This window comes from Cibotium barometz, chromosome 21 (genome assembly GCF_041138505.1).
Source record: "Cibotium barometz isolate CiBa-2024 chromosome 21, ASM4113850v1, whole genome shotgun sequence".
NCBI classification, from domain to species: domain Eukaryota; kingdom Viridiplantae; phylum Streptophyta; class Polypodiopsida; order Cyatheales; family Cibotiaceae; genus Cibotium; species Cibotium barometz.
The window spans coordinates 13,831,199-13,851,496 of NC_141066.1; the positions used below are offsets into that span (position 1 = coordinate 13,831,199).

Consider the following 20,298-nt stretch of genomic DNA (forward strand, 5'->3'; position numbering starts at 1 on the left):
ATAGAAGGCAACTGGATATCAAGGAGAGTAACTGTGTTTTGCTGAGATTTGAGAAAGCCTGACTCTAGAAGTGCCCAAGAAAGGAAAGCATGTATCCCAAGCTTTCCACGAGATACCATGGACCCTTCAAGGTTCCGGTCAAGGTTCCGGTAAAGTTCAATGAAAAGGCTTTTCGTTTGAAAATGCCAGATCATTAAAAGATCCACAATGCATTTCATATAAACCTCTTAAAAAAGTATGTCGGACAGAAGCTTGTGGAACTGGTCATTGAGGATCCACCCACACGCCAACAGCCATAGGTATATCAGCCCAGCTTCCTACAGGTCACCATTTTCTGGTTTTTCTCCCCCGTAGGGGGAAAGTGGCCAACAGTTCCAAGGACACACAGTCAGCAGCTTTGTTCGCCTCTCTCTCTCTCTCTCTCTCTCTCTCTCTCTCTCTGTCCAAGTAACACGCACATAATCGCTCATACACCTTCTTAGTTATGTGCTGTGCACAGTTATGGGCTGAGAATTTTTACTCGACACAGCTATTTGGGCTGTTCCTCTGTTGTTGTTATTGGGCACACAAAGGAGTCTTCTCTTCCGTGCACATATTTCCACACAAATACCCCTCTGTTCATGGGTGTGCACATAGCCATTAAAACACCTTTCTTGCTTGGGCCAACATCACTTGGTGTTTCATTCTCCCATGAACTCTTAGGCCATTGGTGATGCCTGCCCGGGATGGCCCGGTCTTCCTTGGCCCACAAAACTGTATTTGATAGTTATTTTTTTATGCTTTCCGATTGTTTGCAGAGAGTCTTCGAAAGAGTCTTGATTCACGCAAAGTATACAAGATACCCTAGTGGGTGACAGCAGCCCATCTTTGATCCCCTGTGTGGGGTAAGTGGCACACTCAAAGGCACAACATCCACTATGCATGACATTTTGCAGCATGATTGCTTTTATTCCAAAACCTACTAGTCTATCACCTTATAATTAAATAACAGCAACTCCAACCAATACAATAACATAGGAAGAAACTCACAAATACTGCTGAGATTGCAAGATTGATGAGAATGTCTCTCTTACTGGAGGGCGCATACCTGCAAAATACTAAGCTTATTTAAGGCTTAGCATGGAGATTCTTCTTTGGTTTACTGGTATATACTATTAAAAGCCACAAGCCTTTAAAAAATAGTGGAACAGACGTGCTTCATACATGTACGTGTGTTGAGTTTGTTCATAAAGTCATGTCTCAGAAACATAAAAGGCCTTTTCTGATACTTCCAACATAATAATCCAAATACACTTCATATAGTAAATCGCTTTACTTGTTGGGTATAACAAAACAAAAATAATAGACCCTGCTTTGATTATTGCAATGTTCTAACACAACGTCACCAGACAAGTTTTTAAACAAAAGACTATCCAATGCAAAGAATCATGGTGCTTTGGGGAAGTCCCCTGGGGTAACCAACTACCTACAGTTATCTTTGCACCTCCATTCCTATAAGGTTGCATATAAAGTCCTCCCATTACCTTCTTTATGTTGTTGCCCCTTTTAGTGTCTCACATGTGAGATCAGTGTCTTTCGTGCGCTCAAGATCACCTTCATTCGGCTTGTTATCAACTTTGATGGTAAACGACTACATTTGGTCAGGCAATGTTGGTCCGCAAGGGAGCAGCCCCATTCACTCAAGAACTTAGAATGCATAGCAACCAGCTCAATGGGGGGGGACATTGGAGTTGATCTTATGATTCGAATCCCCTCAACTTTTTTCATATAAGTTTAATCTCAAGGCTTAGGCTAAACACTCCAAAGTGCATATATAGCCAGCCACAACACTATTATGTCCCCAAAGTTCATTATTTAGACTCACACAAATGATGAGGTTAGACTATGATTTAAGAACTTCAATAGGGAGTGACTTAAGATAAGTTATGTGCAAGTATATTGACCTTAAGCTTTAGGACAATCAAACCCTAAGTCCATAAAAGTGAGTTATAGGCTCATTATTGGGGGAAGATCCACAAGACCACAACCTTTGTTAGGCCTTAGCTTTACACTAGCCATACGCTTCCATACTGGGCACAAGACAACATACCTCTATCAGCTTTAAGGGTGGTTCCCTTGGGGCTATGGCTCAATGATGAACTCATTAGCCCTCTAATTAAGGTCCTATATGCTCAGTGGCACTCACTCACAATGGCTTCACATAGTGTGCTAATTGCAAGTTCTTTGGGCAAAAACTTAGGTTATGAATTTCTAAAACCTACCTCAATCCTTTTGCCTAGAAGTAAATCCTTCTCAAACTCATTGTCGAGCTATTTCCAATGTCCATGTCTCTCGGCTAAGCACACCTCAGCTTGTAGACCCAAATGATGCCCAACAAAAAGCTGTCATTAGTTGCTTAGTAAAGCTAAAGTTGAAGAGCTCTGGCAGCATGTCAATGAAGCAAAAAGAGAGGTAGTGAGGAAAGTGAGCAGCAGATCCTTGAGAAAGTGGATCCAAGTGAAATCATCGAAAGCGACATGGAAATCGGAGCAAGAGAGGAGCAAGCACAAGCACAAGCACTGGCATTAGCACAATCCAAGTAGAGGGAGCAATGGCAGACCAACAAATAGTAGGGCCTCAAAGATCCCGTTCTTGCAAGTTTAAAATGACATGCAAAGCTACTTCATGGTGACAATGATCACCAAATAATTTCTGGAGGACAGACCGCAATGCTAACCATTTGATTTTCTTAACTTTACTGCCTTGTTCTTTTCCATAACGGAAAACATGGACTCCAAATCAACCGCTTCATCCATATCCACAATGTTGGAAACATGAGACAGAAGCTTCGGCCAAGCCCTACTAATATCAAAAGTAATCTCGGGTGGTATTGCAAAAACATGCTAAAAATGCACAACACATTCGTGCTCTAGCTAGTGTATGTCCTGTGTCCAATTGCCATCCTCTTTCATCACTCTAGATATACATTGTTTTTGTCTCGAAACATGCAAGCTTTTGAAAAAAAAAAAGCTTTAGATGAGCAACCCTTATCCAAAAGGGGTTTTTGACGTGATCTAACTTGCCATTTTTGCAATTTCTGATGGTCATTAAGAGCCAATGCATGAGTGGTAGGGGTCCATGGTAGCACATGGACCATCTGCCGAACATAAAACAAAGACTTTTGAAATAGTTGCTGCTTGAAATCAGGTTGCTTGAGCTTACTTTGGGAAAAATTACATTCTTCACGATAGTGCGCACATTAGTGTGGATTTGCGCTTCTCCCACTTTGCATCCTGAAAATCCTAATGCAACACATCATAAAGAAACTGCATAGTAGGATCCTTATGCCTTGGCTTCTTGGGATCGGTGCCATTAACAAGTTTCTCATGTCTTCTTTCATAGTGGATTACCTGTTCCTGTGTATCCACATGATGCTAGAAGCTCACACATACATGGATGAAAAGATTCAAGGGGGAAGAGAGCATGAGCTCTTGCAAGCACACACACACTCACAAAACCCTAATAGAGAACACACAAGGTGAGAGGCTGAAAATCTTCTTCTTCTTCACTCAACACACCATATACAAAGATAAGAGTACACACAATATAAAAGGTACTCAACCAAATACATACAAGGGTTCTCTATAGTGTGAACCCAACTAAAATGAGCTGGCGCTATAACTATGCCAGTCTCTAGAATGGCTGTCACACAGCCTGTCATCCCACTAGCCGCATATCACCCATGATCTCACCAACCATGCCAGTGGTGTAAGTGTGGGACCTATCCCCCAAGCAGGTCATCAGTGTCCACCGCCTCACTAGATGAGCTCGATATCTCAACACTCCCCCTCGAGCTCAACTCCATCTCATGTACACCAAGCGAAGCCCTGAATTTGCGGAGCTTCTCTGTACCCAATGCTTTGGTGAAGATGTCAGCTACCTGATCCTCTGTGCTGACATAAACAAGATCAAGATCTCCTGCCAAGATCTTCTCTCTGGCGAAATGGTGGTGGACCTCTATATGCTTCGTACGAGCATGAAAAACTGGGTTTCTGACCAACTGTATACTGCTAATGTTGTCACAGAAAATGACAACTTGTCTATCCACTGGTAGACCCAAATCTGCAAGTAGCTTTCTCAACCAAGCTACCTCACATGCTGCCATAGCAGCTCCTCTGTACTCGGCCTCTGTACTAGATAGAGCAACTGTAGGTTGCTTCTTGCTGCTCCAAGTCACAGCAGTACTCCCCAAAGAAAACATGAATACACTAGTAGATCTCCTATCTGAGATACTATCAGCCCAATCAGCATCTGTGTACCCATGTACACATATCTCTGTCCCAGTCTCATAGAATAGTCCACAATGCAAAGTAGACCTCACATACATCAGTATGCGTCTCAATGCATCCAAATGCGGTTTCCGTGGAACCTGCATAAACTGACTCACCAACCCAACAGCATAGCTCAAATCTAGTCTGGTGATCGTCATATAGATCAAGCTTCCTACCATGCGCCTATACATAGTAGGGTCCTCCAAAATCTCTCCTGAACTTATGTAGAAGGCATGTTGCTCTGAACTCTTTTTGTTTTGTGAAGACTGTTGGTCTTCACCCAAGCTCTTCTCTTCTATAATCAGCATAGACACCAAATCTGTAAAATTGGGAATGTTTTCTCGAGTCTGAATAGATGTCTTGAACGCCTTGTATTGTGGCCCGAGATCACGTAGACAGACTTCCACCTTATCATCATCATCTACTGACACACCAATAGATGCAAGGGATTCCACAATACCCTTTATCTTCAACGCATAGTCATTCACAGACATGCTCTTTTTCTCCACAGTATGAAGTTCATTCTTCAATTGTATCTTACGTGCCTTGGTATTTGTTTCATAGAGCTTTGCCAAGGTGTCCCACGCCTCCTTGGGGGACTTGGCATCCTGAATGTGCCCAATAATGGTGTCCTGTATACTGATAGAGAGCCAATACATAACCTTTCTGGCTCCTTGATTCCAATCCTTGAACTCTTTCACATCTGCAGCAGTCGGATTGATATCCGGTATCTCCGGTGCCTCTTCATGTTCACCTTCTATGTAGTCCCAATAGCCCTTTCCCATCAAGAAATTCGTCAACCTGAACCTCCAAGCATGGAAGTTGTTCTTATCAAGCTTCTCAGCAACAATCTGGGTTATGCCATCATTTGACATCTTGCCAGATACACAACTTTACCAGAAACAGCACTCTGGTTTTTTTTGCACAAACTGCTGTATTTTCTGCACAAACTGCTGTATTTTCTGCAGCGGTACTGCAGTAGACTCAAATGTCACAACCAGTGACCTCAATGTGCATACATACACCCAATGGCAACTGTTGACCTCTTTGCAGCACCCACAGTGTCTGCACAGCCAATCTGTCTTCCTGCAGTTCTTAAAACAGAGTTCTGCAGAGAATCGATGACTTACCCGCAGTGCTCGAAATCACCTGCTTTCTCAAAAACGGAGGTCCAGACGCCCCCGAAACGCGTTTTCAGCCTGAAAAATTTAGTCCGATAAGACAGTATAGTAGCCCTATAGCTTTACTCCCACGAAGAAAGCTCCTCAATCAGAGATCGTTTGCCGGTGCCTCCCGTAGAGCTCCCGACAAGGGTGTAGTCACCAACACAAATAGGAAAGAGTAGTTGAAGCTCTTACCCTCGTACCGCTTCCTGTGGTTCTCTTGCTTGCAGCTCAGTCCTTAGCATGAACCAGGCTCTGATACCATGAAAAGATTCAGGAGGGAAGAGAGCATGAGCTCTTGCAAGCACACACACACTCACAAAACCCTAATAGAGAACACACAAGGTGAGAGGCTGAAAATCTTCTTCTTCCACTCAACACACCATATACAAAGATAAGAGTACACACAATATAAAAGGTACTCAACCAGATACATACAAGGTTTCTCTATAGTGTGAACCCAACTAAAATGAGCTGACGCTATAACTATGCCAGTCTCTAGAATGGCTGTCACACATCCTGTCATCCCACTAGCCGCATATCACCCATGATCTCACCAACCATGCCAGTGGTGTAAGTGTGGGGCCTATCCCCCAGGCGGGTCATCAGTGTCCACCGCCTCACTAGATTAGCTCGATATCTCAACAATGGAGACACAAATATGAGAGCAATGAACAACAAGAGGCAAAGGCCAGCAAGAGACAGCAACAGACAGGAAGGGAGTAGGAAAGGACAACAACAAGAGAAGAAGATAGTAAGCAGGAACAGAGGAGAGACAGCAAGAAAAGGTGGCAGCCCACTGCAATAACAGGTCACAGCCCACAGCAAATACAAACGGGAGAAAAGGACACCCAAAAGAAGCAGACGACAGTTAGTAAAATAAGGCAACAGCTCTCTGCAGAAAGAGGCGACAGCCCTCAGCAAGAACTGACGACAGCCTAGAGACTGGCAGGAAGAGGCGACGACCAGACTCAGCACTACAGGAGCAGAGAAAGTCAAACAGCAAAAAAGCAGGCAACGAACCTCTGCGCAGCTTCTGTGTCTCACACCCGAACTCTCATCCAAACTTCAAAGTTCCAAGTTGTGCCAAGTTCCAACTTCCAAGCCATCTCTCTCTCTCTCTCTCTCTCTCTCTCTCTCTCCAAGCCATCTCTCTCTCTCTCCAACTTCCAAGCCATCTCTCTCTCTCTCTCTCTCTCTCTCTCTCTCTCTCTCTCTCTCTCTTGCACCCTTCTTCCCTCTCTCTCACACTATTCATCGTCCCATACTGTTCACTGTTCAGAACATACTGAAAGGCCTGAAACTTGCACCATATTACGGAATGCAACCTTGATTCACAGCTGGAGTGGAGAACTCAATTTGGAGCCCATGAATCATTCTCTATATCTTCCTAGGATACGACTCACTTATCATGTGTGGTGTATTTTAAACGGTTTGAGTTTTGGGTTCTTATATCCAGGCTGAGACATTTAGAGGTCTAGGTTGCCTTCCCCAAATAGTCATACCGTGATATGGCATCTCAAGGTGAAGGCGCCGCCGCCACATCTTCCGTTGCGGGCTCTTCACGAAGGAGGCCGCTTGAAAGGAATCTCTACTTCTCACTGTCCCATTGATAGGTATCCGGTGTGCATACAGTGATGTCTCAAAGCTTTGATCCCAAACTTCTTGTCTAATCATTTTGATTCTCCTAGATTTCAGTCAAGGTCCTCATCAGGGTTTTGTTGATGCTTTATAAATTCTCCTTGTTCTTAGCACCTCAAGTAGTAGGCCATATATTTATTACACAGCATCATAAACCCTATGGTTAACTTCTTCATTGCTCCTTCAAAACTGCTCACCTTGATAGCTCAAAGGTAGAAGAACAAGGCCATGCTGCACACTATATTGCCTTGCAGTGTTTCTGTCAACCTCTTTCCCATTTCTGAAAAGCCAGAGGGTGACAGGTGTCGTGTTTATGGCATAATGCATTGTGCTTCAAAATCAATTCAACAGACCAGACTCTCATTATCCTGGGGCTGCTTGCAAAAACATTCGAGCGTATTGATGCATAATATGGCATACAAAGAGATTCAAAATATCTTCCTCATGCCCCAACTAGTATAAACTTAAATAATGGACCATTTCTAGCCTTTTATGAAATTGGCAAATTCCCACAAGTAGCCCCTGAGACTTGACACGAAAACGCATTTGAGACGAACCATGCCTCAAGGCTTGAAACAAATGCATTATACTTGCATAATTATGGGCCACTAGTGTATCTATAAAACCTTTTGGAGCAACAATAACACTAAAAACATCTAGTCTAAGCAAATTTGTTGGAGTGTGTCTTCACTAACCTTGGTCCCCATGGAACAAGGGGCTGCTTATCAGCATACTTTATGTCTTTTGATACCTGAAAATAAAGCACAAAACTCAGAATCAGCAATGTTGAGAAAAATATATTCATGCCTTGCAGAAAAATGAAAAAAGGATTCCCCTTGAAAAGAAAGATAGTTACATCCATCACTCAATGCAAAGATGAATGTGGAATTCATATTAGCACCCTCAAAGGGCTCCGAAAATGTCCATCAGCCTCCTAAGAGGTAGCTACAACATGTTACACATTTTCGTCTATGAGTTGAATCGCATGTCCAGGCAAGTGCACCCGCTCTGCATCTCTGGATACGAATCTTTGCCTTTCAATGCCACGGGCCATCTGGAAGATCTATGCAATTGTTGGGATTGAGAAATTGGGCAGTGTGTCTCGTAACAACAAATGCATAAATTTCCAATAAACTTAAACAGTAAACTTGGTGGGGCTAATCCAGCCTCAGTTCCTGTTCAGTTCAAATGCTGCCTCGTGCTGTGCACAAGGACAGCTGAGCAGATACACAAGAAAGAGAGGGAGAGAGAGAGAGAGAGAGAGAGAGAGAGAGAGAGCTACGGTGACTGAAGAGAGAAAAAAGGAGCCTTTTACAAGATTCACGGCTTATTACAAAGATGGAACACACTTATATGAGGAAAGACTGACACACAACATTCATTGCAATCAATTTTGGAGGACCACTCGGACAGAGAACCCATGACCCAACATGTTGGCTTTTGAAAATCCCAATCATAATCGTCCTCTTTTAGAGAAAGTTATCCACGACAGTAGCTGCGTGTTATGCTGCTGAGGATGGTTCTACTTCATGGACTTCTTCATCTTCCGCCACCAGGTTTGCATGCACCTTCTCTCGTTCTTTGGCCATCTTCTTTGTAACATGCGGAAGCTTACAAACAGGATTATACTTTGATAATGTATATTCAGCACCTTGGTTCCTGACAATTGCACTATGTAGCGGAGATAAGAGAGAGACACACACACACACGCACAGAGGAGGAGAAGAACAACAAGAAGGACAAAGTACACCCGATTAGGTTCCAAATACCCTCTGAAGGGCCCCACCAAGGACTAGTGTATTTGCTTTATTGAATAATGAGAAAAGATTGACTTTCTGTAGGTACACCTCAGCTGTAAATCTGCAGCCTGTAGTGACCTGACTCTGACCTTCAAGTTCACCTTGCATGGGTTCTCCCATGGCTGTCTTGGCCCTTGGATACCTTCAGCACTTTGTGAATTATGAGATGGTGAAAACCCTTGACAAGCTGTCACGTGCACACCAGTCAGGTGTACAGTGACATGGCATCATTTTAGCATCATTAGCATCATCAGGTATTTTACTGGCATTTATGCAATTTCATAGGCATTTATGGGGCAGCCGACAGCAGTCGTGGACATTCAGCAACTGGCCGACTGCATTAATGCTGGCCGACCAGCAGCCCTCACTCATATAAATAGAAGAGCCTCTCCATTCAGCATTGCAAGCTCATCCTAGCAGCATTCAGCAGTGTTCTCCAACGCATCTCCTCCAGGAAGCTTTGGGAGCAGCATATCCAGCCAACGCATCAGCATAATCAGTAGCGCATCATCTTCAGCATCATCATCAGCAAACGCATTCAGTTCAGCCCATCAGATCTGCAAACGCATCTGCGTTTCATCATCAGGTCAGCATAACATCTGTTCCAAAGCCTCCCTTCAGCGTTTCCTTCCCAGGAGACAAGGGAAAGATAATGGACAGCAGTTCATTCAGCATATTCAGCATATAGGCAGCATATTCAGCAGTATAGATCCATTTGGATCTCATTGTAACCGCATTCATTCATCTAATATAGCTGCATTGCATTGACACATATTTGTCTATCTCTTAAACATCATTAAGTGCAGTTTAGTTAGACTAAGGTTGTGTTTACGACGGTCTTAAGCTCTTAAATGTCACATTGGTATCAGAGCATTACAGGGTAACCGGCCTTAGAGCATGTTCAGTTCATCAGTCATTCAGTCAGTCATCATTTTTATCGCTTTCACACAGTTAAACCCCGTTCTCAAAATTTTGCAAGCCACCCTTAGGGATTTTCCCTTAGGTATGCATCAGTAACCCATCCATCTGCATTCTTGCAGAGCATATAGGGTTGCACATGGCTTGCATAGCAGACATCTTAGCAGACATCTTAGCAGTCAGTCTTGCATACATGTTGCCCATGAACTCTCAGGGAAGAATGACATCCATCATCTAAGGAGGACATAAGTTTTGGACTTCAACTGGCAGCAGCAGAAGGGGGTTTCTCTTCCACAAAAGACGGAAGTTTGCTCCAACATCGCCTCAAGAGGTTCAGAGCTTCAGGTACGACGAAGATGGCAGGTGAAAGGTTTCCGGAGGCAGGTCAGGGGTGACTCAGGCATTTGCCATTCAGTTCCCGCAGTACATAGAGTCTTGGCTCGAAGGATTTCACTCCTGCAGACGACCTCAGTCTCGGCAGCAGAAGACAGAAGGGGGCAGTGGTTCGGAGGAGAAGGATCACAGAGGAGTCGAAGGTTGCCAGGTTTATCACCCAGCAACAGTTTAGCAGCGGGGAATGTCACGTGCACACCAGTCAGGTGTACAGTGACATGGCATCATTTTAGCATCATTAGCGTCATCAGGTATTTTACTCGCATTTATGCAATTTTATAGGCATTTTACAGGCATTTATGGGGCAGCCGACAGCAGTCGTGGACATTCAGCAGCTGGCCGACTGCATTAATGCTGGCCGACCAGCAGCCCTCACTCATATAAATAGAAGAGCCTCTCCATTCAGCATTGCAAGCTCATCATAGCAACATTCAACAGTGTGTTCTCCAACGCATCTCCTCCAGGAAGCTTTGGGAGCAGCATATCCAGCCAACGCATCAGCATAATCAGTAGCGCATCATCTTCAGCATCATCATCAGCAAACGCATTCAGTTCAGCCCATCAGATCTGCAAATGCATCTGCGTTTCATCATCAGGTCAGCATAACATCTGTTCCAAAGCCTCCCTTCAGCGTTTCCTTCCCAGGAGACAAGGGAAAGATAGTGGACAGCAGTTCATTCAGCATATTCAGCATATAGGCAGCATATTCAGCAGTATAGATCCATTTGGATCTCATTGTAACCGCATTCATTCATCTAATATAGCTGCATTGCATTGACAAATATTTGTCTATCTCTTAAACATCATTAAGTGCAGTTTAGTTAGACTAAGGTTGTGTTTACGACGGTCTTAAGCTCTTACATGTCACACAAGCCTATGCTTTTATAGTTCTCTTTTATGCTGGTCGGTGGGTTGCAAGAGGGGGCCGGCCTGTTTATAATCCCACGACTTGTTTTAATGACATCAAAGGTGTCTTTTCACACTGGGCAGCCACTCAGGCTACATGCCACCTGTGGTATGGCTCCAAAGGGCTGACCGACTGCAGACTGCAGTGAAGGACTCTTAAGGGCTGGCCGCTGAATCAACAGCCATCGTTGGCTGGCCGCCTTGCTGTCCAGGCCCTCCAGGCCTGGACGACAGCCTGCCCATGCCTCCTAGAGGCAGGCCGACTAGGCCTATGCCCTATAAGGGCTGGTGAATAAGGCCTATGCCCTACAAGGGCTGGCCAATAATTCTTATGGGCTCTTGTGGCCTAAGGTCATGGCCCATGGGCTGCCTCACATGGCCCAAGTGTAGGGCAGCATGGATAAACCCATGACCCTACACTCTATGTAGTTCTACATGCGGCTATATGCTCTCTAGGTGCCCTTGCATCTAGCTACAAGCCTATCAATACCTGTAAACACCTGTCATCATTCCACTGGGTGACTCGTAGTATGGACTGGCACTGCTCCATGTGCGGGACTTGCACACCTAACCAAGACCATGTACAAGACTTGTACAACTGACCCTGGACGCTTAGAGTGGAACCCTAGCTGACTTGTCCAGAAATGGGGCTCACAAGGGACCACTTACCACTCCAAGTCCTACACTTGCTACATGGATAAGTGCGGGATGCACGTGACATCCCCTTCTGCTTACCTTGACGGACGCTACAAAGCCTCCAAGAAGTCCGTCAATAATGCCGGCCAATCTTCAAAGAAATCCCTGTCAAGCCACACCGCTTCATGTGTCCCTCGGCCTTGAAACTTCGTGAGGCACCGTCTTTCTTTTTGGCCATAGCCGTGCTTGAAACGATGCAAGAGGATCACGATAACTTCAGCTTCATCCACTACGTCTAGTTCCTGGTCATCGTGGACATCAAAGAGAGAAGATCCAATATATGGCTTCAACCAACTGACATGGAACACATCATGCATGGTCCAACTAGGAGGTAGCTTTAGCTTCATAGAAACCTCATTGATCTTCTTTAGAACAGGAGAGGGTCCAAAGCTCCGAAACAATAACTTTGGGTATTGCTTGCCCACTTGTTTCAACCTTTGGTTCACGATCCTGCGATTTACCCAATCTCCTTCCGAGAAGATCACATCTCATGTCCTTGTTGACCTCTCGAGTACAGGCCTCTTGCGCTTTAGCCAGCCTATCTTTCATAGACTCCAAAATCTCCTGGTAAGACTCCAACCTGTTAGCTGCAGGCACTGAGGAAGACGTTGTCAGGCAAAATTCTGTAAAGGTGTTTTGAGTCCGTGTACATATGGGATGCATGGTATGCAATAAAACTTTGCCCTGAATGCCCTGGCAAATGTACAGACTGAATGGCTTGCAGTGAGTTAGTACATGCATTTTTTCTTTGGAGCAGGTGCTTGAGACTTGAAGTTTTTATTGTATGAGCTTTCTATTGGTCAAGAGGGTGTCTTGGATGTACTGTGCAGATTTTTGGAATGGCCGTATGTCTCCACATCGCAGGGGGTTTGTGCATGATAGGCATGGTGATGAGATGTAGTATATGTGTGGATTCCGATGTTACAAAAGATCTTGATAGAAGCCTTGATAGGCACTGCAGTGTGGCATGGGAACCACCTTCTAATATATATATATATATATATATATATATATATATATATATATATATATATATAAACACCACCAAGTGGCAAGCGAAAGAAGGGCTAGCTGGCCGCTTGCTTTGCTGCCAGCACGACCTCTTAGAAGGTTGGCGAAGAGAGTTTACGTGGATTTGCCGCCAAGGAGGAGGATACTTCTAGGACCAACGAACGGAGCCAACGAAGAGGCGGGTGTGTTTCCTTTGTGGGTGCAAGGCTGACGGGACACAGAGCTGCAGGGGAGCCGCCTCGGAGGGAAGCCACCTTTGGAGCTAGCGGTGGTTGGCGATACCAGAGAGGGAGTCGCTTGGCACTGTGGCAAGACTGACTAGGGGATGCTGGTGTCGAAGTCCTCAGGGAGTGAAGGTGTTGGCGTCGACTAGGCAAGGGAGCCGACTAGGGGAGCAGCAAAGGAAAAAGCCAGAGGAGTGGCTTGTGTCTTGCTGGGGCCGGCTACTGCAGGTTTGACGTCAACTGGGAGAGCCAACGGCTAGGGAAGGAGTAGTCGACTACACCAAGGGAGAAATGCTGGACATGAAGAGGCAGCCGCTGAGTGAAAACGGGTTGAAGGTCGTGGTGGTGACTAACGCAAGCCGCAAGCGCAAGGAGAGCAGAGGCGAGGGCTGCTGGCGAATACTACGTGAAAGGAGAGCCGCTTAGGTGCAGAACAGAGCCGGTGGACTTTGGTGATATCAGGCAAGGCTGCTGGCGAAGGGAGTTGGCCGCCTCTAAGTGACAGCCTTGGAGTAGTGAGGGTGTTCTTGGTCAGCTGCACAAAGCTACGTAAAGTGAAGCTGCCGACAGACAGAGTCGAAGGAGTTGTGCATTAAGAGAGGGAAGCAGGGTCAGGGTGGCCGCTTTTGGGATGCAGAAGTAGAGCTGTGGGCAAGCAAAGGGAGTGAAGGAAGCCGAGTGGAGCCGGCTGAATTGTGAAAGAGGGACTTTTTTTACATTATTGTGGATAAGTGTGCGGTCTTTGATTATCTTGTGGAGTACAGAGTTTTGAGGTATCTCTGTGTGGTGTTTCGTGTTGGTTACTGGTACCCCTTTGTGCTGTCTTTTTGGTGTGAGTGGTGTGGTGAACTGTGAGAGAAGTGTTCCAGCCTGTGGCTGGTGGTGCCCCCGTTGGTGTTAGTGTTTTCAAAGTTGGGAGGTGAAGGGCTATAGAGGCATGGTCTTTTTTTTCTTGTTTTCACCTTACAGATTTCTGGTGCCCCCACTGAGGATGACCAAGTTCTTATTCAGAGGGTGTATGCCACTGTTAAGAGATTGGAGGAGGGTGATGTGAAGATTTTCTTGCACTGAAAACGAAGACATTAATAGCTGAAGCTACACTCGTGGAAACCTTCAGTTTACGATGGTGAAAATCAGTAGAGTTCTTCTTCGAATGAACCAGAAGGTGAGGAAGCTACAGCTAGAGTTGATGGATGAAGTCCAAGCGCATTATTGGAGATTTAAGAGTCTGCTTGGGGTGCTTGAAGCGGATTACCGTGTGGTTTTGACCAAGAAAGAAGTGAAGTTTCTGTGTCTTGGCACATTGCCTATGCAATTGGGCATCCAGATGGCCTGTATGAATTTTGTGAATGTGAAGAGTATGGTGGCATATCTTCTGACATTTCCAAAACAGGATTTGCATGCTTCCACAGATTCAGAAGCTGATGATTCGTCTAACGACGATGGGGATTCAAACTCTTTTTCCAGGGATGTTTATGATGAAGATAACAGAGTGGAGGTGAAAAGTGATGCTTGTAAGGAACAGGTGCAATCGGAAGAAGGGCATGATGAAGAGTTGTTTAAAGATGAAGTGTTTGAAACAAGGATTCGGCAAATCGATCTTGGCTGCGAAGAGAAGCAAGAGTGCTATTGTTTAGATGAAGCTTTGTGTGAAGTGGGGACGGATGAGGTCCATTTTGATGAGGAACGGAGTGCATCTAAGGATGTGCTGAAGATGGATGTTGCAGATGATGCCAATCCAAGTGTGGAGTTGGATTTTGAGTGTGTGCCTGAGGGAATAGGTGGTTTGTTTGATGGTAACGAGCTTGACAGCTACTTTGTGGAGTCCATGAGTGAGGGGGTGACTGCAAGTAGTGGGCCGGAGGAGCCTGAAGAGACTGTGCAGGTCATGACGCCCGAAGAGATGGATTGTCAAAAGTCAGTGTCAGAGACGACCTCCAAGGTGACAAACCCTAGTCCTGTTAAGGTTGAGGAAGTGAGTGTTGAGTGTGTGCAACTGGATGTGGCGTGACACTGCAACGAGTGTGAGGACAGTGAAGTTGGTAGGAATATTGAAGAGCTGGACACTGAATTGGAAGCGCTCTTGGATGAAGCAGCCATGGGGTTTTTGGTGTGTGGTGATGAAGTGCCAGGGCTTGTTCCTTCTTGTTATGGTGGAGATCAATTGGGAATTCCCCTAGTAGATGGGTGTCAGCTTGATAAGTGTGAAGATGGGAGTTTGATTAATAATGATGCAGAGTTTGATGCTATCTTGGATGGTGTACTCGAGGACTTTGTATGCTTAGGGGACTTGGAAACTAAGCAAGTGAGTGAGTGTTCTGGGAGTTTAAAGGTTTGTGAAACTGTAGAAGAATTAGCTTGTGAGTTTGGAGTCTTTTGTACGGAGGATGCTAAGAAAGAAATTATCAGTGGTGGGGCATCAGGTGTTCAAGTTCCTGACGAGGTTGAGCTGTTGAAGGGCTTTCGAGATATTGACGGCAAGGTGGAGCCAGACAACTCCCTTGTGAATGAGAGTGTGTTTGATGTGCGGGAAGAATACGCAAGCACAGTGGTGGACGGGATGTCTACAAAGACTTTGGACCAAGCATATGTAGAGATGGATTCAGGTTTGCGTGATGAATGCCACTATAAGTGTGAAGGACAGGTTCCAGATGGGTTTCCAATGTTTTTGGAAGAGGTGTTTGGTGAGCCTGTGAATGTAGATAGCAATCTTGGACAAATGGTCCCCTGTAAAGATATGCAGCAGCAGCAGTGGAAAGTAGATGGGAGTAAGCAGTTTGATGGCGCCAATGCATGGTGTGTGGGAATTGATGATCATAGATTTGCAGTCTATGCATTGGGTTACCTGGTTTTTGCGGGAGCAATTCTTATGCGGGCCTTGTTTATTACACTTATGCGTGGAGTAGCAATAAGGTTTAATTAGGATCCAAGTGGTAGAGTTGTTTGACAGCTACTTGAAGTGTTGTACAAAGTGTTGTACATATGGTGTGGTTTGTGCAACCGTTTTTTAGGGTTTTAATGGTGATTATACAGGATACAGTGTTAGACGATATGATTTCCAATGAAGGGCAGTCTTTGGATATGGATTTAGGTCTTGAAATGCTTTTTACTGCTGATCATGAATGATTCAGCAGGCTGGGGATTGGGCAAAGTATGTCAGGTAAAATTCTGTAAAGGTGTTTTGAGTCCGTGTACATATGGGATGCATGGTATGCAATAAAACTTTGCCCTGAATGCCCTAGCAAATGTACAGACTGAATGGCTTGCAGTGAGGTAGTACATAGATTTTTTCTTTGGAGCAGGTGCTTGAGACTTGAAGTTTTTATTGTATGAGCTTTCTATTGGTCAAGAGGGTGTCTTGGATGTACTGTGCAGATTTTTGGAATGGCCGTATGTCTCCACATCGCAGGGGGTTTGGGCATGATAGGCATGGTGATGAGATGTAGTATATGTGTGGATTCCGATGTTACAAAAGATCTTGATAGAAGCCTTGATAGGCACTGCAGTGTGGCATGGGAACCACCTTCTAATATATATATATATATATATATATATAAACACCACCAAGTGGCAAGCGAAAGAAGGGCCAGCTGGCCGCTTGCTTTGCTGCCAGCACGACCTCTTAGAAGGTTGGCGAAGAGAGTTTACGTGGATTTGCCGCCAAGGAGGAGGATACTTCTAGGACCAGCGAATGGAGCCGACGAAGAGGCGGGTGTGTTTCTTTTGTGGGTGCAAGGCTGACGGGACGGAGAGCTGCAGGGGAGCCGCCTCGGAGGGAAGCCGCCTTTGGAGCTAGCGGTGGTTGGCGATACCAGAGAGGGAGTCGCTTGGCACTGTGGCAAGACTGACTAGGGGATGCTGGTGTCGAAGTCCTCAAGGAGTGAAGGTGTTGGCGTCGACTAGGCAAGGGAGCCGACTAGGGGAGCAGCAAAGGAAAAAGCCAGAGGAGTGGCTTGTGTCTTGCTGGGGCCGGCTACTGCAGGTTTGACGTCAACTGGGAGAGCCAACGGCTAGGGAAGGAGTAGTCGACTACACCAAGGGAGAAAAGCTGGACATGAAGAGGCAGCCGCTGAGTGAAAACGGGTTGAAGGTCGTGGTGGTGACTAACGCAAGCCGCAAGCGCAAGGAGAGCAGAGGCGAGGGCTGCTGGCGAATACTACGTGAAAGGAGAGCCGCTTAGGTGCAGAACAGAGCCGGTGGACTTTGGTGATATCAGGCAGGGCTGCTGGCGAAGGGAGTTGGCCGCCTCTAAGTGACAGCCTTGGAGTAGTGAGGGTGTTCTTGGTCAGCTGCACAAAGCTACGTAAAGTGAAGCTGCCGACAGACAGAGTCGAAGGAGTTGTGCATTAAGAGAGGGAAGCAGGGTCAGGGTGGCCGCCTTTGGGATGCAGAAGTAGAGCTGTGGGCAGGCAAAGGGAGTGAAGGAAGCCGAGTGGAGCCGGCTGAATTGTGAAAGAGGGACTTTTTTTACATTATTGTGGATAAGTGTGCGGTCTTTGATTATCTTGTGGAGTACAGAGTTTTGAGGTATCTCAGTGTGGTGTTTCGTGTTGCTTACTGGTACCCCTTTGTGCTGTCTTTTTGGTGTAAGTGGTGTGGTGAACTGTGAGAGAAGTGTTCCAGCCTGTGGCTGGTGGTGCCCCCGTTGGTGTTAGTGTTTTCAAAGTTGGGAGGTGAAGGGCTATAGAGGCATGGTCTTTTTTTTCTTGTTTTCACCTCACAACGTCCTAGTCAAAAATGACTGGAACACACTTCCAAATGCTCCCTCATATGGAGTCTTGCCGATAGCTAAAGAAAACGAGTCATTCAATACAACTTGAACCAAAGGCAAAAACCGTTTGCACTTACCTTTGTAAATATCCATCTAGTTGTCCATCTCTTGTCAGCCAAGGCCTAAGGCCAAGGCAGCCCAGTCGGCTAGCCTTGTGGCGTGGCCAAACTGCTGGCTAGCCCTTGGGCAGCCAGCCAAGCAAGGTGACCAGCCTTGGCCAGGCTGGACAGCACAGCAGAAAGGAAGCCAAAAGCATGTGTGAACAGGTGCATGATTAAATGCATGAATAACAACAGGTCATGGGAGATAAATCACCAGGCCGACCCTGTATGGACCCACCGACCAGCATATTAAGAGGCTATAAAAGCATGGCTAACAATTCATTTCAGTTATCTTACAATTCACAAGGGGCTGAAGACTTCCAACGGCCATAAGAGACAAGGGGAACTCTATAGCCAAGGTGACGGTGAAAGGTCAAGAACCAGAAGATTTTACAGATTTGCATCATTCTAATAAAGCAAATACACCATCTGAGGTGGGGGCCCTACAGAGGGTATTCGGGACCCAATACTATGTCCGACTCACTCTCTATTTCTGCACATATCTCTCTATGTTGTGCATTATCTTCATCACGAAAGATTACTGAATTCTGTCCATTTAAGAACCGATTCTTTTCATCAAGCTTCCGCATGTTACTCTATAGCCAAGGTGAAGGTGAAAGGTCAAGAACCAAAAGATTTTACAGATTTGCATCATTCTAATAAAGCAAATACACCATCTGTGGTGGGGGCCCTACATAGGGTATTCAAGACCCAATACTATGTCTGTCATGTGCACAGTGTGTATCTACCGTGTGCTACACGCACACAAGACTAGCTTCGAGGTTGGGGAAGCTTGAAGCTAGGCAGGCTGATTGACGAGCTGAGTTAGGGGTAGACTAACGGGCGGGCACCCAAGTGTGGACCCTCGATGACCGACCAAGAGCCTATAAAAGGGTGGCCAAGGTTAGTTATTAGTCATATAGAGTCTCACGTGTCTTTGTGAGAGCTCTATGGTCAGGAGCCTGGATCTAGTGCAGATGTGCACCTGCTTCATGCAGTCGAGGCCGGCAGCAGTCTCGAGGCCCACAAGGGTAGCTTCGTGGCAGTATGAGACGTCACGAGATAGAGATTGGTTGGTACGTCCATCTAGTTAGCTCAGCTCGTGGCTCGGTGGGGGCAGCCAAGACTTGTGGGCTTGCCCACGGCTGTCAAGGTTGGGACTCGGGAGGTGAGTGAGGCTTGCACCCCCGTCATGTTTGTTTCGTTTGTTTGCAGGTTTCGAGTCTTGTACCAGGAGCATTCTACGAGGAGATCCTATGGGGAATTGACAGTGGTATCAGAGCAAGCCTCGTGAACGAGCAAGTCGGTAGGTAGAGAAAAAGAGGTCGAAGAAAAGGTATGAGTTCGAGAAGCTTGCTGTTTTTTCTCTGCATACTGCTGTTTTTCAATTTCAGCGTGTTGTTTTTTCATCGTAGGAACCCGTGAAGAAGATTGTGGTCTAGCATGGGTTGTTTGCTTTGCAAAGAAGAGGAAACATGTGTTTTGTAGCTGTATGAACAGTTACGAGAGAGAGAGAGAGAGAGAGAGAGAGAGAGAGAGAGAGAGAGAGAACGAAAAAGCATAGTCACAGGGGACGGAGGGGACGGAGGCTTGGAACGCCGAGACGGCGCAGGGACGGGGACGGACGGACGTCCCCCACGGGACGTTTCTCACAGGGGACGGCAACGGGGACAGCGCAGGGACGAGGACGGCGCTGTTCGGGGACGGCAGAGAGCCGTTGCGCCTGCCGTTGCTCGCCTGCCTGCCCATTTCTAGCCGTTTATGGCTGTTGGGCCTTGGCTCTTTGAGGCTTGGTCCTCTCTCTCTCTTTTGCCCTTGAGGCTTTCCTCTCTCTCTCTTGCCTATCTATATAAGAACAAGCCTCTACAAGGCTACAAGCACACACAAGTTCACAACTCTCGAGGCTCAAGGTTTCAAGGCTCAAGCTTCTTGAATCTTCTCTCTTCCAACTTCCAAGTTCCAAGCTCTAGGGCCTAGGCTCTCACGGTCTCACCTCTCCCCCTCAAGCCTCGAGTCTTGACTCTTCCAACTTCCAAGCCTCTAGGCTCTCTCTCTCTCTCTCTCTCTCTCTCTCTCTCTCTCATTCCTCAAGGCTCAAGAGTCAAGCCATCTTCAACCATGGCATCCTCCTCACGTGCCGGGGCTTCTCGTAGAAGGACAATGGGATGGACATGGTGGGAGGAGGTTAACTACACCACATCCGTTCATGGAGGCGGTTCTCGGCCATGGGTATGCAAGCTTTGCCCGTACCGGCGAACGGGTGGCGCCGACAAAGTGCGAGCCCACCTCTTGCATGAGAGTGGGCATGAGGTGAGGTTTTGCACGAATGTCACGCCCAAGAAGAGACGGGAACTTCTTGACAAGC

At 46.2% G+C, this 20,298-nt stretch overlaps 1 protein-coding gene across 1 annotated transcript in view; it reads right to left on the minus strand.

Annotated features, from left to right (window-relative positions):
* The window catches only part of CJD1 (Chloroplast J-like domain 1), a 65,759-nt gene that overhangs the window by 15,061 nt on the left and 30,400 nt on the right, over positions 1–20,298 (minus strand). The window contains exons 5-6 of the mRNA XM_086815401.1: positions 7,810–7,865; positions 1,030–1,087 (exon numbers count right to left, since the gene is read on the minus strand). Of these exons, the coding sequence (XP_086671527.1) occupies positions 1,030–1,087; positions 7,810–7,865 (114 nt within the window). The remainder of the gene's footprint in view (positions 1–1,029; positions 1,088–7,809; positions 7,866–20,298) is intronic.